Source organism: Echiichthys vipera, assembly GCF_963691815.1.
Source record: "Echiichthys vipera genome assembly, chromosome: 4".
NCBI lineage: Eukaryota > Metazoa > Chordata > Actinopteri > Perciformes > Trachinidae > Echiichthys > Echiichthys vipera.
Genome location: NC_139829.1, coordinates 15,162,045 through 15,178,126, shown reverse-complemented (window position 1 = coordinate 15,178,126; position 16,082 = coordinate 15,162,045). Strand labels below are relative to the sequence as shown.

At 39.5% G+C, this 16,082-nt stretch overlaps 1 protein-coding gene across 5 annotated transcripts; it reads right to left on the bottom strand.

Moving 5' to 3' along the window:
- Window positions 1–653: 653 nt before the first annotated feature.
- ark2cb (arkadia (RNF111) C-terminal like ring finger ubiquitin ligase 2Cb) lies at window positions 654–15,864 on the bottom strand. 5 transcript variants are annotated; one of them, XM_083912441.1, is made up of 8 exons: window positions 15,718–15,864; window positions 11,709–12,033; window positions 11,454–11,585; window positions 10,035–10,164; window positions 9,757–9,861; window positions 9,263–9,358; window positions 8,598–8,701; window positions 654–4,338 (listed from the first exon to the last, which is right to left on the bottom strand). In XM_083912441.1, exons 1-8 carry the CDS (start codon window positions 15,776–15,778, stop codon window positions 4,221–4,223), a joined length of 1,071 nt encoding a protein of 356 aa, XP_083768567.1. In that variant the 5' UTR covers window positions 15,779–15,864; the 3' UTR covers window positions 654–4,220. The 5 variants fall into 5 exon arrangements, with proteins under 5 accessions (XP_083768567.1, XP_083768568.1, XP_083768564.1 ...); XM_083912442.1 differs by having other exon boundaries at window positions 11,454–11,582; XM_083912438.1 differs by lacking the exon at window positions 15,718–15,864 and having other exon boundaries at window positions 11,709–12,172.
- Window positions 15,865–16,082: the final 218 nt, after the last annotated feature.

The following is a 16,082-nucleotide window of genomic DNA, read 5'->3' as shown; positions in this document are numbered from 1 at the left end:
ACAATTTAAATTAAGAAAAAAAGAAAAATGATCCTGCAACATAAGGATTTAGTCTACATTTTTTTCATTCTTTGGTTAGATTTTTTTGCACCAGTGCACACATCATGTTACACTTTCCTTGAACCTACTGGTGGAAAAGAAAGTCAGGAAATTGGAGAGGAAATAAGTAATAAGTGTGTGAAATGGATTTGGGATACAAATCCACATCACACACCAGAAAACCAGTAGTAAATGAGACCAGTAAGTCTTTAATATTGAATTGTGACAAAGAATGTCCTTAATTTATATTGCTACTTTGGGTTCAAATTGGTCACCCTGGTAATGATTCATTTAATAATAAGGGGTTTGTTTCAGGAACACGGTAAGCAAAATAACCCAAATTCAAATATCCCACAAATAAAGGACGTTTGAGGCCAAGTTAATTTATGATGAAGATCCCTTTATAAGCTTTCTAAAGAATTATGACTAAGATATGTACAGAGCAGGACAATTAAACTGTTTCTGATAGGATATCAAACAACAGGCATTTCTGTACTGCATAAGCCAACATGTACACTGATGCAGATATATCTGTGTTAAGCTGATATTAGAGTACTTTTTTTAAAGCTGGGATGGGATGCCAAATAACACCACAAATTAGTTTAGTTCTCAGCATTTTAGGCAGTTTATTTGAAAAACACATACAAAAAGATCATATACAAGACAATAAATAAAAAAGAGACAGAACAGTTTGGGTTAAGCTATGCAACTTTTTGCATCATTAGTAATAAATACAGTACAAAATCCACCCAGAGTGAATCTAAAGATTTTCCACAATATTCACTGATCATGTTATTCTTCATTATGATTTAGCTATTGCTTTCATATTATTGATACATACTTCTACTTTTCTATAAAATACTCAAGATCATAAAACATTGCGCGGTTACAGCAAAACAGCAGTGTGTTGTACAAAGATGGCCACTTCCCTTTTTCACTGGCAGGTTAATAATCAACATTTTTTCAGCAGCAAAGAAACATCTGAAATATTCAAGAAGGTACAGCATCATATTAAACACATCTACAGAGCTACTCCCACATACACATAGGAAAACCTGAGAAGGACATGCATTAAAAAGCTTGTGCTTTAAGTTCTACTGTTCATTCCGGTTCATCAGCTTGAGTTAATACTATGGCTACTGTCCAGTTCGCTCTGGAGAAATGGGGTACACTGTGGAGGACATGGGGTAAGGCCAGTGAGAGCACGAAAATGAAATAATATTAGTAAGACCAGCCAGCTTCATTCCAATCCAATACATGTTATAATAATTTGCAGGATTAGTAGAGTATTAATAAGAAATGCACACCGAAAACGTATTTAGCTTATTATACCAGGGTGTAAAACACGCTATCTATATTGTATAACCACAGTACACCAGAAATTTGCTCAATAAGACCAATGGCTCAAGTCAGCATGTTAGATACTTCCCAAAATCCCACAAAAAGCAATCGCCAGCATTAAAAAGGGACAAATAATACAGCTCATTATGTGGGTCCTATAATAATAATAAGCACTAAATTGAGATCCAGATATGATAGCATATAATGAGCGTGGTCAAAATAAAACAAATATCAAAAATCAAATCAAATATAACTGATTATGGGAAACAAAGCAGTATCATAACAAAGCAAGCGAATTGTGGAGCCATACTAAGACAAAAAAGGGCTTGTACCCCGTTACCTGCTTCAAATCGAAGCAGGGCTGATGTTTAAAAAATGAAAAGATTTCAAAGTTAAATCAAGAGGTGACATGAATGGAATGTAATCCAGATCAACAGCACCATGCTGGCTAGAAGATGTGTTGGGAAACACAATCCCCACGTCAATATTTCAACAGGTTTCTTTTTTTCCTCCTTTGAAAAAGAAAACACAGACGGCATGCAAAAGCATCCCCACCGACCAATGCATAATGAGGTATTCCTTTTTTTTTATATTTTGTGTTATTTTAAATAAATATATTGATTAAATTGCAAAGTTATGAGATAGAGACATTAAATATTCCACCACAATAGCTAGCTAGCTACAGTTAGTAATAAATAATGATTGTTAAATACTTAAGGCATCTTTAATCACAGCATTCTATGTGAACTAGCAAAACCTCCATTTTCATCCATCTGTAGTTTTTTGGATGGAGGTTTCATACAAAAAGAAAAAAAACGCAACACAAACAGTCAAGTTACCCTCCAATAATACACAAGGAAGCATGAAAATACTTGAAACTGAATAGAAACACAAAATCTAGGACAAGAACCCACACCATCAAACCAAAAAATCAGGCAACTCCATATTATAGTGCATTTACAAAACACAAGCTACATTATAACAACAATAAATATGTTTTTGCAGCATTGCAGCTTTTTCTTCACCATGGTTAAAATGGACAAGGACTTGGCATATTAGTACCATGTCCAAATTGGCATGTGCGCAAAAGAAAAAACACAAGAAGAAAAAGAAAATGGCAGAAAAAGACAATTGAAAATAAAAAAATTAATGTCAAGAACAATTGTTTGGTATTTTTCAAATGGATGGCTTTTTCTCCCTTTCACCCTCCTTCAAGTGAACTACGCCGACATGGTTCATGCATGATATAGAGAAAAACGGCTTCTATCACTGAACGTATCACAGTTGTTCTAGCAATACCATACACTACTACCATGGGGGGAGGGGTGTGGGGACAATCATACACATTCTAGCACATATCACAGGCAAACTAGTTTGTATTTTCCCTGTAACACCAGACACAGTCTTTTTTATCATAACAGTGGGAGCAACTCAGATTGAAATGAAAAGGAGCTGATACACAATGGAGGCGATTCACTGTATATAGAAATCACATGTGCTTGTTTGATAGGCAATAAGGTTCTGGTAATAGGTAATACAAATGTCAGGTTTTTATTCACTCTGATGGCAAGACCTCAGGCACTGCATCCTCAAGCCCATGCCGGCCTCTCATGTCATATGAGCATGCCATGAGCGAGGCAACAGAGAGGAGTTGCAGTTAGACACGGATCTACTAGCAGCTCTTTGAATCCTAACCTCGAACATCAGGAGAGAAATGCTACATTGGTCTGAGATCGGTGTCTAAGGGCAACTTTGGTCTACTCGGGATGAGTGGGGGAAGAGGTGGAAGTGGGGAAAAGGGTATTAGGTGCATTCTTGTCCTCCTCTATGAATGAGTGGGATCGTCAGAGTCATAGTATACGGTTCACATGCACAGACACAGTCCCTGTTTCTACTGCTCCACAATATTAACGACACAGCCCAAGCCTGCCATACAGCATGCACATCTGAGGCCTCTGCTCTAGATAATAGAGGCCCGACTACGACACTACACAGATCACTGGAAGCCATGCCTGCAGTTAGCGGTTAGCATCAACTCTGATGGTATCTACTAACCGTAAATCCAAAACCATGTTAGACGAGAAAGAGGGATTTTTGGCCTTTTTACACAACTAGCTCTTTCCTCGTGGTCTATGATTAACACGCTGAATATTCTCTCTTATTTAAGCCGTATTATTCACCCTCTCTGCAGGTTTATTTTTCACAAACATATCTCAAAAGGCTTTTGCTTGCTACACAACACTGTTACTCTGCAAATACTTAGTCAGTACTATACTCCATTACACCACAAGCGTTCAGCTACGAGAGTTCACACCAAACAACCTCATGCTAATCATTTGATTATGTTCTGTACAGATGTGCTGAGGGCTTGGGCAGAGTGCAGCTTAAAGGATTTTTTCACAGGCCTGGGGGGGTGGGGTTAGATGTAGTGGCAGAGAAATGGCCTTAATACGCCACACTGAGCTGGGGAAGTTGGAAGTCAGAGTGTCCTCTCTCGATGGCTGTATGGAGAAATGTACACAGGGTACACAATCTGACAGAATCTGTGTGAAGCCTCAGCACATCTGTCCATACGTCTCTGCTCCTACCTTTTACATCCAGCAAGTTCATTCAAAACCAACCTTCAGCCCAGCCACCCATCTATGCATCAACCCCCATCCCTCGCTGTGTTGTAGGGGAGTGTGCTTTGTTGATCCCTCAGTCACAGCTGTCTCAAAAGGCAGGCTTGTTGAGTGATGCAGAGGGGAAGAGAGAGGGATGTTTGGCAGAGCTTCCCCCAGTGGGAGGCAATGGAGAATTAACAAGACCAGATCCAAAGCTGCAGGAGGCGACAGGAGCTATCAACTGTCGGGGGTCAGTTGGGTCTCAATGTCCACTCTGCAGATTGGGCACTTTCTGCTGGTGGCCAGCCACTGGTCCACGCACCCCTGGTGGAAGAGGTGCATGCAGGGTAATCTCCTGCAGACACAGAAGAGACACAGTCAAGATTTTATCAAAAATATCTAGAACTTCAATCCAAGAAAATATTCAGCAACATTGAAAAACTGAAAACTGGGTAATCTTTAAAAGGTTAAACTGCCCTGTTGCAGCTTTGTGATAGTGCATTTTTCAGATCATCCAACAGCCTGTACAAGATGGAGACTATTTTATCTGGAGAAAAATCACCAAATTTGGAGATACATGATTTTCAGTGGAAAACAGCAGTCTTTTGTTGACAAAGTTATTTCTAGAAAGGAAGAAAGAAAGCATTCCTTTATTAGTCTTGTAAGTGGATTTTTTTCACTGTTATCATGTTACACACACAGGCCTGCTTTAGAGCTGTAACAATTAGTTGATTCATCAAATTAGGCCAAAAGAAAATCAATCCCTATATACTTAGATAATGAAATCATCTTTTTGGTTATTTTTCAACAAAATATCTTTGATTAGGTTTTCGTCACATCTGGGAAATCAAAATGTTTCTGTAACTTAATAGACAAAACAATCGATAAACCAGGAAAGTGATCTGCAGATTAATTAAATATAATAATTTGCTTTATCCTAGTGTGCTTCCTGAAGAAAAATATTAATTGTTTGTTTTTTGTGATACAATGTTTTCTCTCATAACATTTTCAGTCAGACACTGGATGCTTGTCTCTGTCTTGGTAAAGGTTGATGGACTGTGTAAACACACCAGTGACACAATGGAAATAAGTCCAGGATTTATTTCTTCCGTCTCTGGAATAGTCTAATATGTCGTATTTTATAAACATCATTTTTAAAACGTTGTAGTTACTCTGCTTAGTTAGTCAAAATTTTGGATGTTCATGTGATTCACGGCTGCTGTCACGCTCAGTATCCAGATTGTGTCTAGAATAGATCCAGTTGTCTGACTGCGGTCCACATTTGACATCCGAATGCATCTCAAGTGACTTCTTGTGATCAAATTTCGCTTCATATTTGATTTCATCTGCAGGAAAACTGCAACTGCTGCTAAAACTCCACAGAACCAAAAGGCATATGCTCTTCTAACACTTCTCTAACTTTAACCTTGTGACTCCGAACTAAACAAAGCCTGAAACATCATGATTGATGAATGCTTAGAACAGAGACATTTTGGATTACCACCATTTGTTTGAATAATTCATATAATCAACAAGCAAAACCAAACTCTATTGCCATTTCACATCTCCATTTTCTTCTGTTAAACACACACAGATACACCTGACCCCAGATAACGTGAAGCCCTCACCTACTGTGTTCTTCTTTCATCTTTTTTTCCTTTTTCTCAGTGTAAAATACGCTTCCTCTGTCACTTTGCCAGTTAGACGGATCACAACACTGGACACACATCATAAGATTGTGAAGATTGTGTGAAATGCTAATGTTGCCTTCAGGCGCTATTTTCAAGATGAGGTGCTGGAGGAAATCCTGTGAACCAATGCTTTGAACTCACGTGGCAGAACCAATATCTATTTCAAAGAACTCAACCAGTTTTCCCCAAACAACCGTACGAATATGATTTGTTCACAACACTGTGTCTAGGTCCACTGCATTGTAGAGGTTGGATGTGAAGACAATTATTATGGACAAATGAGACAATCCCTAATGTTTGTCTCTAGGATTTCCAAGCCAATCTAAAACCTTACCAGACAAGAAACATTTGAGAGAAGATCTACTAACAGGGTTCCTACACCTTTTCCAAATTCAAACACTTTTCAAGCATTTCAAAGTGCATTTTCATGCTTTTCCAGCACCTTACTGCTGTGGTGGACTACATATTTGTATACAGAACAATACCCAGTTTTGATCATACTTATTATTGGTGGAAACGCTTTAAGCATTTCCAACCTACGTTATCATTATTATTCTTCTTTCGTAAGTTTTTCAGTCGCCTCTAGCTACTGCATACTTTCAGCTACAAAAAACATTCAACTATCAAAATGATCAGCTCCGCAACTTTCTTTTCTGCCTTTCATACTTTTTCATATATTCAGCCTTTTTCACACTTTTTTTATAATGCAAACTAATGGAGATCAGCTAAAATACTCTTAAACATGCCCCTCTTCGAACCTCATCTAGTCCCACATACTTTCACCTACAGACTTCATTCTAACCGCAACACTTTGAACTATTTAATTCTTATTAATTTTTTTATATCTTATTATCAGTTTTCCTATAATCATTGTTTATATGTTGTGTTTTTTTTAGTCCTGATCAGAGTTTATAATGAGTGTGTATTGCGCCGGTAGAGTGAAAAGAATCCCTTGGATCTCTCCTCCATTCTGGCGTTCAGGTGTGAGTTTCTTTCTGACTAATTCTTCTCTAGCTTCCACTGCTTTGACTTCTCAGATATAATTTCATTCTCATCCTATTTTAGAAATTATTATCTGGCTCAAAGCACCAGGAAGTGCCTTCCTGCTCTCATTGACTCCAATGTTAAAATTTGCTTCAGGATTTTTAAGCTGTGATTCAGACATTTTTAACTTTTTCCACACAAAAAAACATTTGTCCATGTTGACCAAACCCTCATAATGCTCAAAGTGAATACATTTTAACAATACAAGTCAGACTTTTTTCTGTGAGAAGTAGTTGTTTGGAAGCATGTTCCTATGCATTTCAGTGCAGAGACCAATGCTTTAGTTTGACCTACATAAGGCCTTCGCCACGGCAACCGTTTTGTGCAGCGGGGTGTAGAGGTCAAAAGGGCAGTCCTAACAGAACTCTGCTGGGAACCGTAGGGTCGCAGGTTTGAGTCCCCATATGGGGGAGCTGGCCTCTGATTGGCTCTCACAGGGCTGGCCTCTGATGGGCTCTCACAGGGCTGGCCTCTGATGGGCTCTCACAGGGCTAGCCTTTTGCCCATATTCAACTTTTTTTTTAATATTTTCTTTAGATATTCAGCTTTTTTATACTTTGGCAGATATTCAGCCTTTTTTAATGTTCTTTTCAAATATTCAGCTTTTCTTATATTTTTGCATACATTAAGCTGTTTTTCACTGTATCTTCAGCATAAAAGCATTTCCACGTATTTCTGCAGGAAATGCATTTTCTAGTTACTTGCTCATCATATTAAATGAGATGTTATTGTCTTAGAAACAATAACATGATGTTTTGAGACTGTGTGCTGTTTCAAGCACTTTATTATTAAAAAGTGTTTTCAAGATTTTCCAGCACCTGTAAGAACTCTGTACTAATCGCCAACAAACTCAGCAATATAATCCTCATTTGAGGAACAGCATTGATTCACAAAGTACAGCTGATGTTTTGAGGGTGCCATACGTTTTGCAGGTATTTACTCATGATCCAAAAAAATATTGACCTGATGATGGCGCTAGATAAAGGTTGAAATAGGGCTGGACAATATGGCCCTAAAATCTAAAATCTTCTAACCCGATATACTGTAGATCATTTCATAACTCAATAATGATACATATCATGATATAGCATGTTTTCTGGTTATTCAATAAAAATTTTAGTCTAAAAAAACCACATGGCAAAGCCTATTTCTGTATACTAAAGATCTTCAAAGAACTTTCACGCAAAATAAGCATAGGTTTTATGTGAAATAATAGACAAAAACAAGTTTTACAGCTGTATACTGACTTACTGACTTTTTTTTTTACATGTATGCACACAAATAGTGATGTAAAAACATTACTTCAAAATATTTTGCATCAGATTTCCTGAAATCTCAGGTTGCATGAACTTGCTATGATCAACTGAGAAGGCCTGATTGTGTATCACAATAATTGAATACATGATTTCATTACGATACGATACCATTGAAAGACGATAAATTATCATATTGAATTATCATCCGGTTCTAAGTCAGAATTTTATCCTGAGCGGGAGATAAATGTTCAAATTTCATGAAAAGTTGTCTGGAATTTCATTCAAAAACCAAAAATTTCAACCTGCTGGCAGCGCTAGAGGAAAAGACAGGGGATCGCCAAAGACATTAGGATTCATCGTCTAGGGTGATAGTTGTATATATATATATATATATATATATATATATATGTATGTGTACAAACTTTCAAGAACTGACCAACCGGCCTATGCAATGACAGACAGACAAACATTACCATATTGGTGCTTTAGATTAGCTAAAAGCTGCATGTAACAGAGCCTAGACTAGTAAAACAAATGCACTCCCAAAGGGATGAACTGCATACAAAGCTTACTTTCACATCTGCAGCTTTTCCCCCCTTTGAAAAAGCAGAAGATGAGCGTACCTGACATCCTCTCCATCCTCAAGCATTGACAGACAGATGGTGCACTTTTCATCGGTGTCCAGCTCCTCGTCATCCAGACACATCTTCAGGTCCTGGGGTATTCTCTGCAGAGAGAGTAAGGCAAACAGACTTTAATTATTAAAGTGTGTCGTGCAGCTGTGTTAGAAGCCGTTATGTTTATGCCACGGGTGTCTCTGAGTCAGCCCAGGCAAAGAAGAAAAGAGTCATCTAATCATGCTTTGCAGACAGACATCAGATGAAAAAGACTCAATTACTTCTTCTCGCTCACAATGTATCAAATGATCCTGCACTCTTTCCGGAGTATTTGGGTCATATTCAGTATAGACGTTTTTCTTAATTTATTCCTCGCACATATCTGCAGACAGCTGGATGACTCATCCCTCGCCTTGAATTGTGCACTCTGCAGACCTGTCTCACTGATCTGCTAACGGAAATAAGTTTGACCTTTGAACTACTGTGAGAGTTGTGAGCCCCTTTCCACTCTCCTCTTCTCTCGTGGATCCTTTCGACCCAGCGCTGCCCTGTTCCATCCCAGTCTTTCACATCAAGCTAAACTTATTCTTGCCCAAAGCCTTCGTCTGTACAAGACCACATCAAGAAGATCTGTCACTCTGCTAGCAAGTAAAACATTTTTTTTTCTTTACCTTTTTGTACTTATGAGGGAAGGTGAATCTCTCTATGGTGGTTTGGACTGCGCCACGGTTTACACTGCCCAGCCTGTCCTCCAGCTGCAGAAGCTCCTAAAAAGGAAACATGTCTTTCAATTCTTTTAGGTTAACATTTAAAGTCTGACAAAAGGCATTTCTGTATTTGCAAAAATTAAAACCAACATTCGCATTCTAACAGTATTCCAATGAACGAGAGAAGCAAGTGTGGAAGAGTCAAGTTAAACTGATGCTTTGAAGAACAGGAAAGAGCTTCTCAGAAAACAATTGCATCTTGTTAAAATGAAAACAAATGTCATGAGATTAAAGGCAGATGGACCATTTGAGGCATCTGAAAGCCGAGGTAATTGGAAATAAGAAAATCAGTTCCACACTCAACCCTGTCCAGAGCATTGGTCACAGAGAAAACAATGATAAATGAGTGTAGACTGGTGTGTCAGCTGAGGAGAGAGAAAGGAAGCAGTGGTACAAACCTCGTAGCTCTCTCTAACAGCAGACGCGTGGCGGGAGGGGTTGAGACTCTGCAGAGCCAGCAAGTGCAGCTGGGGATATGGGTAGTTTCTGATCTCATGGACAACCTGGAAGATGAGAGATAAAAGGAGCTAGCTTCAGCTCTGGTGTAGGAAAAACTGGAACACAGGTCATTCACGGTTTCTGGGTATCCAGATTATTCTGAGAATCCCAGAGAAGAGTCGCTGGGAGTTCATCAAGACGAACATGATTGATTGTACTGAGGCGGAGGGGGGCTCACCACTTGTGTTGAGGCATTGTTTCTAGGGAAGTGGTGCATCCTAGGAGAGGTCAAGTAGTGCTGATAGTGCTGCGGCAGCGGATGGATGTGATACTGGTGGGGGGGCAGCCCAGCATCTACACTTAGATCCCTTGGAAAAAAAGAAAAGAAAAACAAGTCAGCCAATGGTGCAGAAATCATTATTTAATAGTGTTGCTTGCAAATTGTCTTTTGATATCATTTAGGCCAGCGTTTCCCAACCAGGGGTTCTTGTACAACAGTGGCTATTCTGTATTTGGAAAGATTGTAGAGTAAGCTTAACTAATTCAAGAGAAAACAGAAATTCCGATTTGAAATATATATATTGAGTCAGCTTTAACACCAAAACACAGAGCTGAAAGTGCGACCAGGCCGAGAAGTGTAAGCAGTCAGGTAAAGGTGGTTGATAGATGGTTGAAGTAGATAGCTAACTGTATATGTACTTGCCATTAATGGTATCTTAATCAAATATCTATTGCTTCCTAGTACAACGTATTCAGATAAATTACAGAAACAAAGTACCATTCAACTCATAGGGACACTGAAAAATAAAAAACAAACACCTGTGGGGTAGTCCCACATGCATCAAGTGGTAGATGTATGGTGTAGCCTCGACATTTTGCCAATCACTTCGACACATCTAAATATTAAGTATTCTTTCACATTTTTCTCTTACATATTTAGTTGAGTGTTAACTGTTTTTTTAAATCATCGTTTTTTTCCCCTTCACCTTTTCTGCCTTTGTTTCTCTCAAGCATCCCAAAATAATGTCTAAAGCCACTGTGAGTAACTTTACCTCCCCTTCACCCTTATGAAACTCCATATGCATTAATGTTACATTTAGCAACACATGTAAAAATGTATTGCAATAGTGTCTAATAAGCTCTGGGCTATTTTTCAACTTAGTCTTAAACCCCTTTCTTCTGGTCCTGACCCAGATTTCACAGCGGTCTGGTGCAATCAAACTAAGAACAGCTGACCAAAAAAGGAGGTCTTGTCTTGTTTGAATAGCATTGGTGCTGAAACTAGCAGCGTTTCATTTCTGTTGGTGTGAAATCTAAACCTACATCATGAAAACCGTTTCTTTTCTTCAAACAAAAACAAAGTAGCTGCTATTGTTTGTGCAAAAGGAACTCCTTATGCATTCATGTGTTATTTGCCAATTTTAGTTTCTAATAAGAGTTGGTTTGCTTTGGGCTTTTTTTCAACAACAAATTGAATCATCAGTGGTGGGAAAATGAGTAATATATTCTTTTTGTATCATTTAATAAGACTATGTTGGTATGAATTCTAAATTTAAATCATGACAATTTACTTTTCTATCAAATAAGAAATAGCTGAGACCGTTTGCCTTTGTGGTGCTGCATACTGTATTATATATAAAATGGGTATTTTGCTTACCAGTCTGTGCCCTCAGCCAGATAGCGGGGCTGCTGCACCACAGGCTGAGGAGGGACATGAAGCGGGGGAGCGAACTCATAACCGGGCCGCAGTCTGTGGGGCTGGTGAGGAACTCTCTCTGGGGTGCGTCTACTAAGACAAATAACCAAGAATTTGAAAACAACTGAGGGGAAAGGTTCTTCTACATGTTACTGCAAAACCATGAGGTTAACTGGAAATACTTTTCTTGTACTTTAACTCTCCCTGTGTGGATACCTGGAGGGTGGCAGGATGTGTCGGTGCTGGGCCTCGAGGATCTGCTGTTGGAGGAGGTATTGCTGGTGTAATGCCTGAGGTAGGAAGGGAGGGGCAGGGATGTCCTGGAACTGGGGAGTGGGCAGGGGGTTGAGGGGCGGGTGGAGCTGAGGGCCATGCTGGTGGCCAGGAGGGGCCAGGTGGGGGTTAATGCCTGACTGTGGCTGCCCTGGGTGGGGCATGGGGAAGTCCATGGGCAGTTGAGCCTGAGGACCTAACTGGAAGTGCCGGCAAGAGGTAGCATGGCTGTGCTGCTGTTGCTGCTGTTGCCGGTTGAAATGGGAGCCTGTGGAGGATAAGGAGAAGTTGTCAAGCACCTGAAGGGAGAGATTAGCTGGAATTAATTGTGGGTGAAATGTGGTATCACTGTGTGTGTGATATAGCATGTGAATGAAGCCCTACCGCTTACCTAGGGTGAAAAATACTTCTGTGGGGGTGGGAAAATGATGGTTACCACAAGTACCATGAACATGACAAACATTTTTTGTCTTGCACACAAAACGCGAGCTTGCATTTAGCATTTCCGACCTCCGTATCGCCTCCTGGTCTTCTGATTCACAGACAAGCGAACTGGATCAGAACAGATGAAATCTACCAGTGTATGGTTCGTGGCCCGGTTCTTGTAAATTCTGCAGCCGATTGTGGGTTTGTGCACCGCGTAAAACCTTTAGTAACTGGTTGTCTATAAGACACATTAAGATGTCCAGATGCCAAGTCTTTATCTATATATCCGTAAAGAACATTTCCTTCCTTCTTAAAAAATGAATAAAATAAATTCACATTATTATACATCTGTGCTTAACTGAAACCGACTGGATCTTTGTATCTTACTCATACAGTGTAGCTCTACTTGTTCTTGTCCCATATGAACATTTGGGACTTGAGAGGAAATAGCTTCATTCCTTTTTTCTAACTCTCTCCAACCACAGCTATTTGGCTACCAGCAAACTGAGACTCAACAGGGAGAAAAATACAGACTAACTTGTGTTGTGCTGCAATGTGGTTTTAAAAGACATTTTTGATTATGGAAAGGCTGAGAAAATGCAAGAACAACTGATGCTTTGATTAGAAACTTTTTGAGAGAGTCCCGGCTAAAAGAAGCCACGATAGGCCTGCAGTAGAGCAGGATTCGATATACTGTGCTCCGTTATGTCCATCTGGCAGAAATCCCTGGCAGAAGTAGTGCATTTCATATTAGTCTACCAGTTTAGACATTAAAATTGTGCAGTTCTTATAGAAGATACAAATTCCTGTATAGTTTAATCTGTTTTGACAGTGTAAGACACGACAAACTCTGATGTAAACAGTGACAATAGTTTTAAAAATTATGAGGAAATAGGCAAAGTCTACATTGCATTTACTAGGAGTACGCTTGAAAAAAACGCAGTATGATTTTAAAACACACCCAGCAAAGATACGAAGCAGTATGACCTTCCAGCAATTTTTTCAGTCCGTCATTGTTGCCGGGCAGACAAGAGATGACCTTGCTGCCATGGGTCAAAGGCTCAACTCTAGATTGCAAGTAGCACACTGCGTTTTCAAGCGTCTCAGTAAAAAACGATCACCATGAATGACAGCAGATAGACTCATTCAGGCCCTGTGATGGAGGAAGCGTGGAAATTGTCTATCTTTGTCACAGCGGGAGAGGAGGTGGGTGGGGAGGTTGAGGGGGGGCAGGTAGGGACAAGGGAGAGGGAGGACAATAAATGGAAATCAGCAAGAAGCACACTGAAGGTTAGGAAAAACACTATATTCTTTATTGAAAAATATTAGTATTTGTGGAATTTGTGTTTTTTTTCCTTGTTTGTTTGTAATAGTATAAATTCATGCAACAAAAATAAACAACATAGACTGAAGGCAAGGCCCACCATGCTCCATATAGGGTTAAAAAGAACAAAAGCAGCATCCAATGAGCAGACGTGTTGGCTACAGCACATGATTTCAGTACAGCAGGGTACATCTTTACTACAGAAAGATTACATTGGATTTTCACTAGTCAATGTAGAAAAACAAAAACAAAAAATATGAATCATAAATGTGACCATGCATTGAAAGTACTATTACCAGAACAAAAGGTAAAGATAGACCACAACCAAACAATAAAGACGTTATTACTAATAGAGGATCTCTTTAGCAGTGCAGGAAAATAGGCATCCCTGTGAAATGGATAGCATTTTTGCCTTGTTAGTGGGGAAAATTGGGGAAGTGATGAACCACCAGTGAGCATGTTTTGCTTCCGTAAATTTGTTTAGAGTTTAATTTGCCCATAAGGGGCAAACCGCCCTGACAATTCAGTGTGATTCGAAGCTTGAATTTTGCAAAGGGAACAAAAGGATTACACATAAATGGAGACAGTTATGGTAGGTTGTTGTGTGCAGGTGCAGTGTACCTTCAATCATTTTAAGTGATCACATGGCAGCATTGGCTGGAATGCTGAGTTTTAACAATAAAAGGGCATGCATATGGTTCCAATTTGCATGCTTTTATTTTTAATTATATGTCACTTTAATCATGTACATTGCACCTTGTGTGAAAAGAAAGAAGATGAGCCAAATTCTGGTGTTCAACAATGCAGTGCAGTATTTAAGATCATGCAAAATGTATCCACTTTACAGGAATTTACAGCATGTTGTCTATCAAGACTGGATGGGAGGTACACAATGACATTCAACTGATATGTAGAAAAAGATGCTAAAATGTTTACTCAGTGCTACAGCAATTTGACAGAAAAACAGACAAAAAGGTGCTCTGTTCTAGGTGTTAGCTAGTGTTTTAGTCTGCTTAACATGGAAAGTCTATGGCTGAATACATCTTGGGAGGGGGTGCTTTTTTAATACCAATGTCGTCTTCTGATGGAAAGAGGAAATGAAGAAGGGATTCACAATACAGCTAAATGCAGAGAACAGGCAGAGGCCACGCCACACCACACAGCAGCAGATGATCATTAGCTACACAATGGGGGGGACGACAAAGATCTGATAAATGCAGAATGTAGAGCCAGCCTCCATACTATGAAACAGGGAAATAAGAACAGAAATAAAAGCACAATGAAATCATTGATGCCACTGTTGTGAATTTAATGTTACACTGTAGCTTTACCATTGTTTAAACTGTGACCGCATATTCGTCAGCTTCAAACAAAACAGCTGCTGAATTGCCAATTAGCAAATAATAGAAAAAGGCGACTGATACTTTAATGGTTAGGAAGTGCACGCTCCGCGGGCAATTGGCCATGTATCGACTACTACATTGGCCAATTGACACGGATAATAATAATTACAAAAAAACATGGTAGAAAACGGCGAGCAGAAGCAGATGATCTTCAAATGACATCATCCAGGCACAGATAAGCTGACTGGCTGGAGAGGCTACGTCTATTTTGCGGTATTTTATTACAGTGGAAATGCACGATAGCACTTTGAGGGGTTAAGAACAATACATCGTTATGTTACTGAAATAATAATAAAACTGATAAAATGTATATGTGATTAACACTGGCTATGCGAAAATGTGTTTTTGACATCAGATACGTTTGGACAGCTCGCCCCGTGCATGTGAAATCCTTTGTGAGAAATGTTTCCGTTCCAAGACATAGCCTGTGCCCAATCGAGCCAGTTAGCTTTTGTTAAATTAGGCAGAATTTCGCCCGGCAAACAGCAATATACGTTTGTTTATAATAACCTGCAGTTAATACAGATTAGAGTAGTATCACGGTGCGGTGCAGTTTCGTGAATAATTTGACCGTTAATGTTAACCTAGCTAAAGCGAGCTAACCCAACGGCTAAAACTAGAGCTAGCTAAACGGCTAAAACTCCAGCTATCCCAACGGCTAACATGCGAGCTAACCCAACGGCTAAAACTCAAGCTATCCCAACGGCTAAAACTCGAGCTAGCTAGCCCAACAGCTGCAGTGAATATTAAGATAACAGGGCACATGTTTTTTGGTCGATATGAATTATTAATACCGTACCTCTGTTTCTTACTGAGCCGAATACAGGAAGAACCAGATATCCGACATGCACTAAGACCATCCTGGGATCCTTATCTTATGATTCCGCTGGGTTATTTGGAGAGAAAGAGTAGTAGTATAGCCCCATGCGGATCTACATTCAGGCGGTTGGTTGCCAACGAAACGACTGTCTGACTCGCTCGGTTGTCGTTGACAAAAGCAGACATGTCACTGGCTGTCCGGAGCACAAGAGGGCGCTATTGGGGCGCTTAGCTACATACCAAAACACTGGAGGTATCTTTCATACTGTATACATTTTTTTTATTAGTTCATTATTGTTATATATACACCGGAGAAAGCCAGTGAAAGCCAGAATTTGAGAAAAA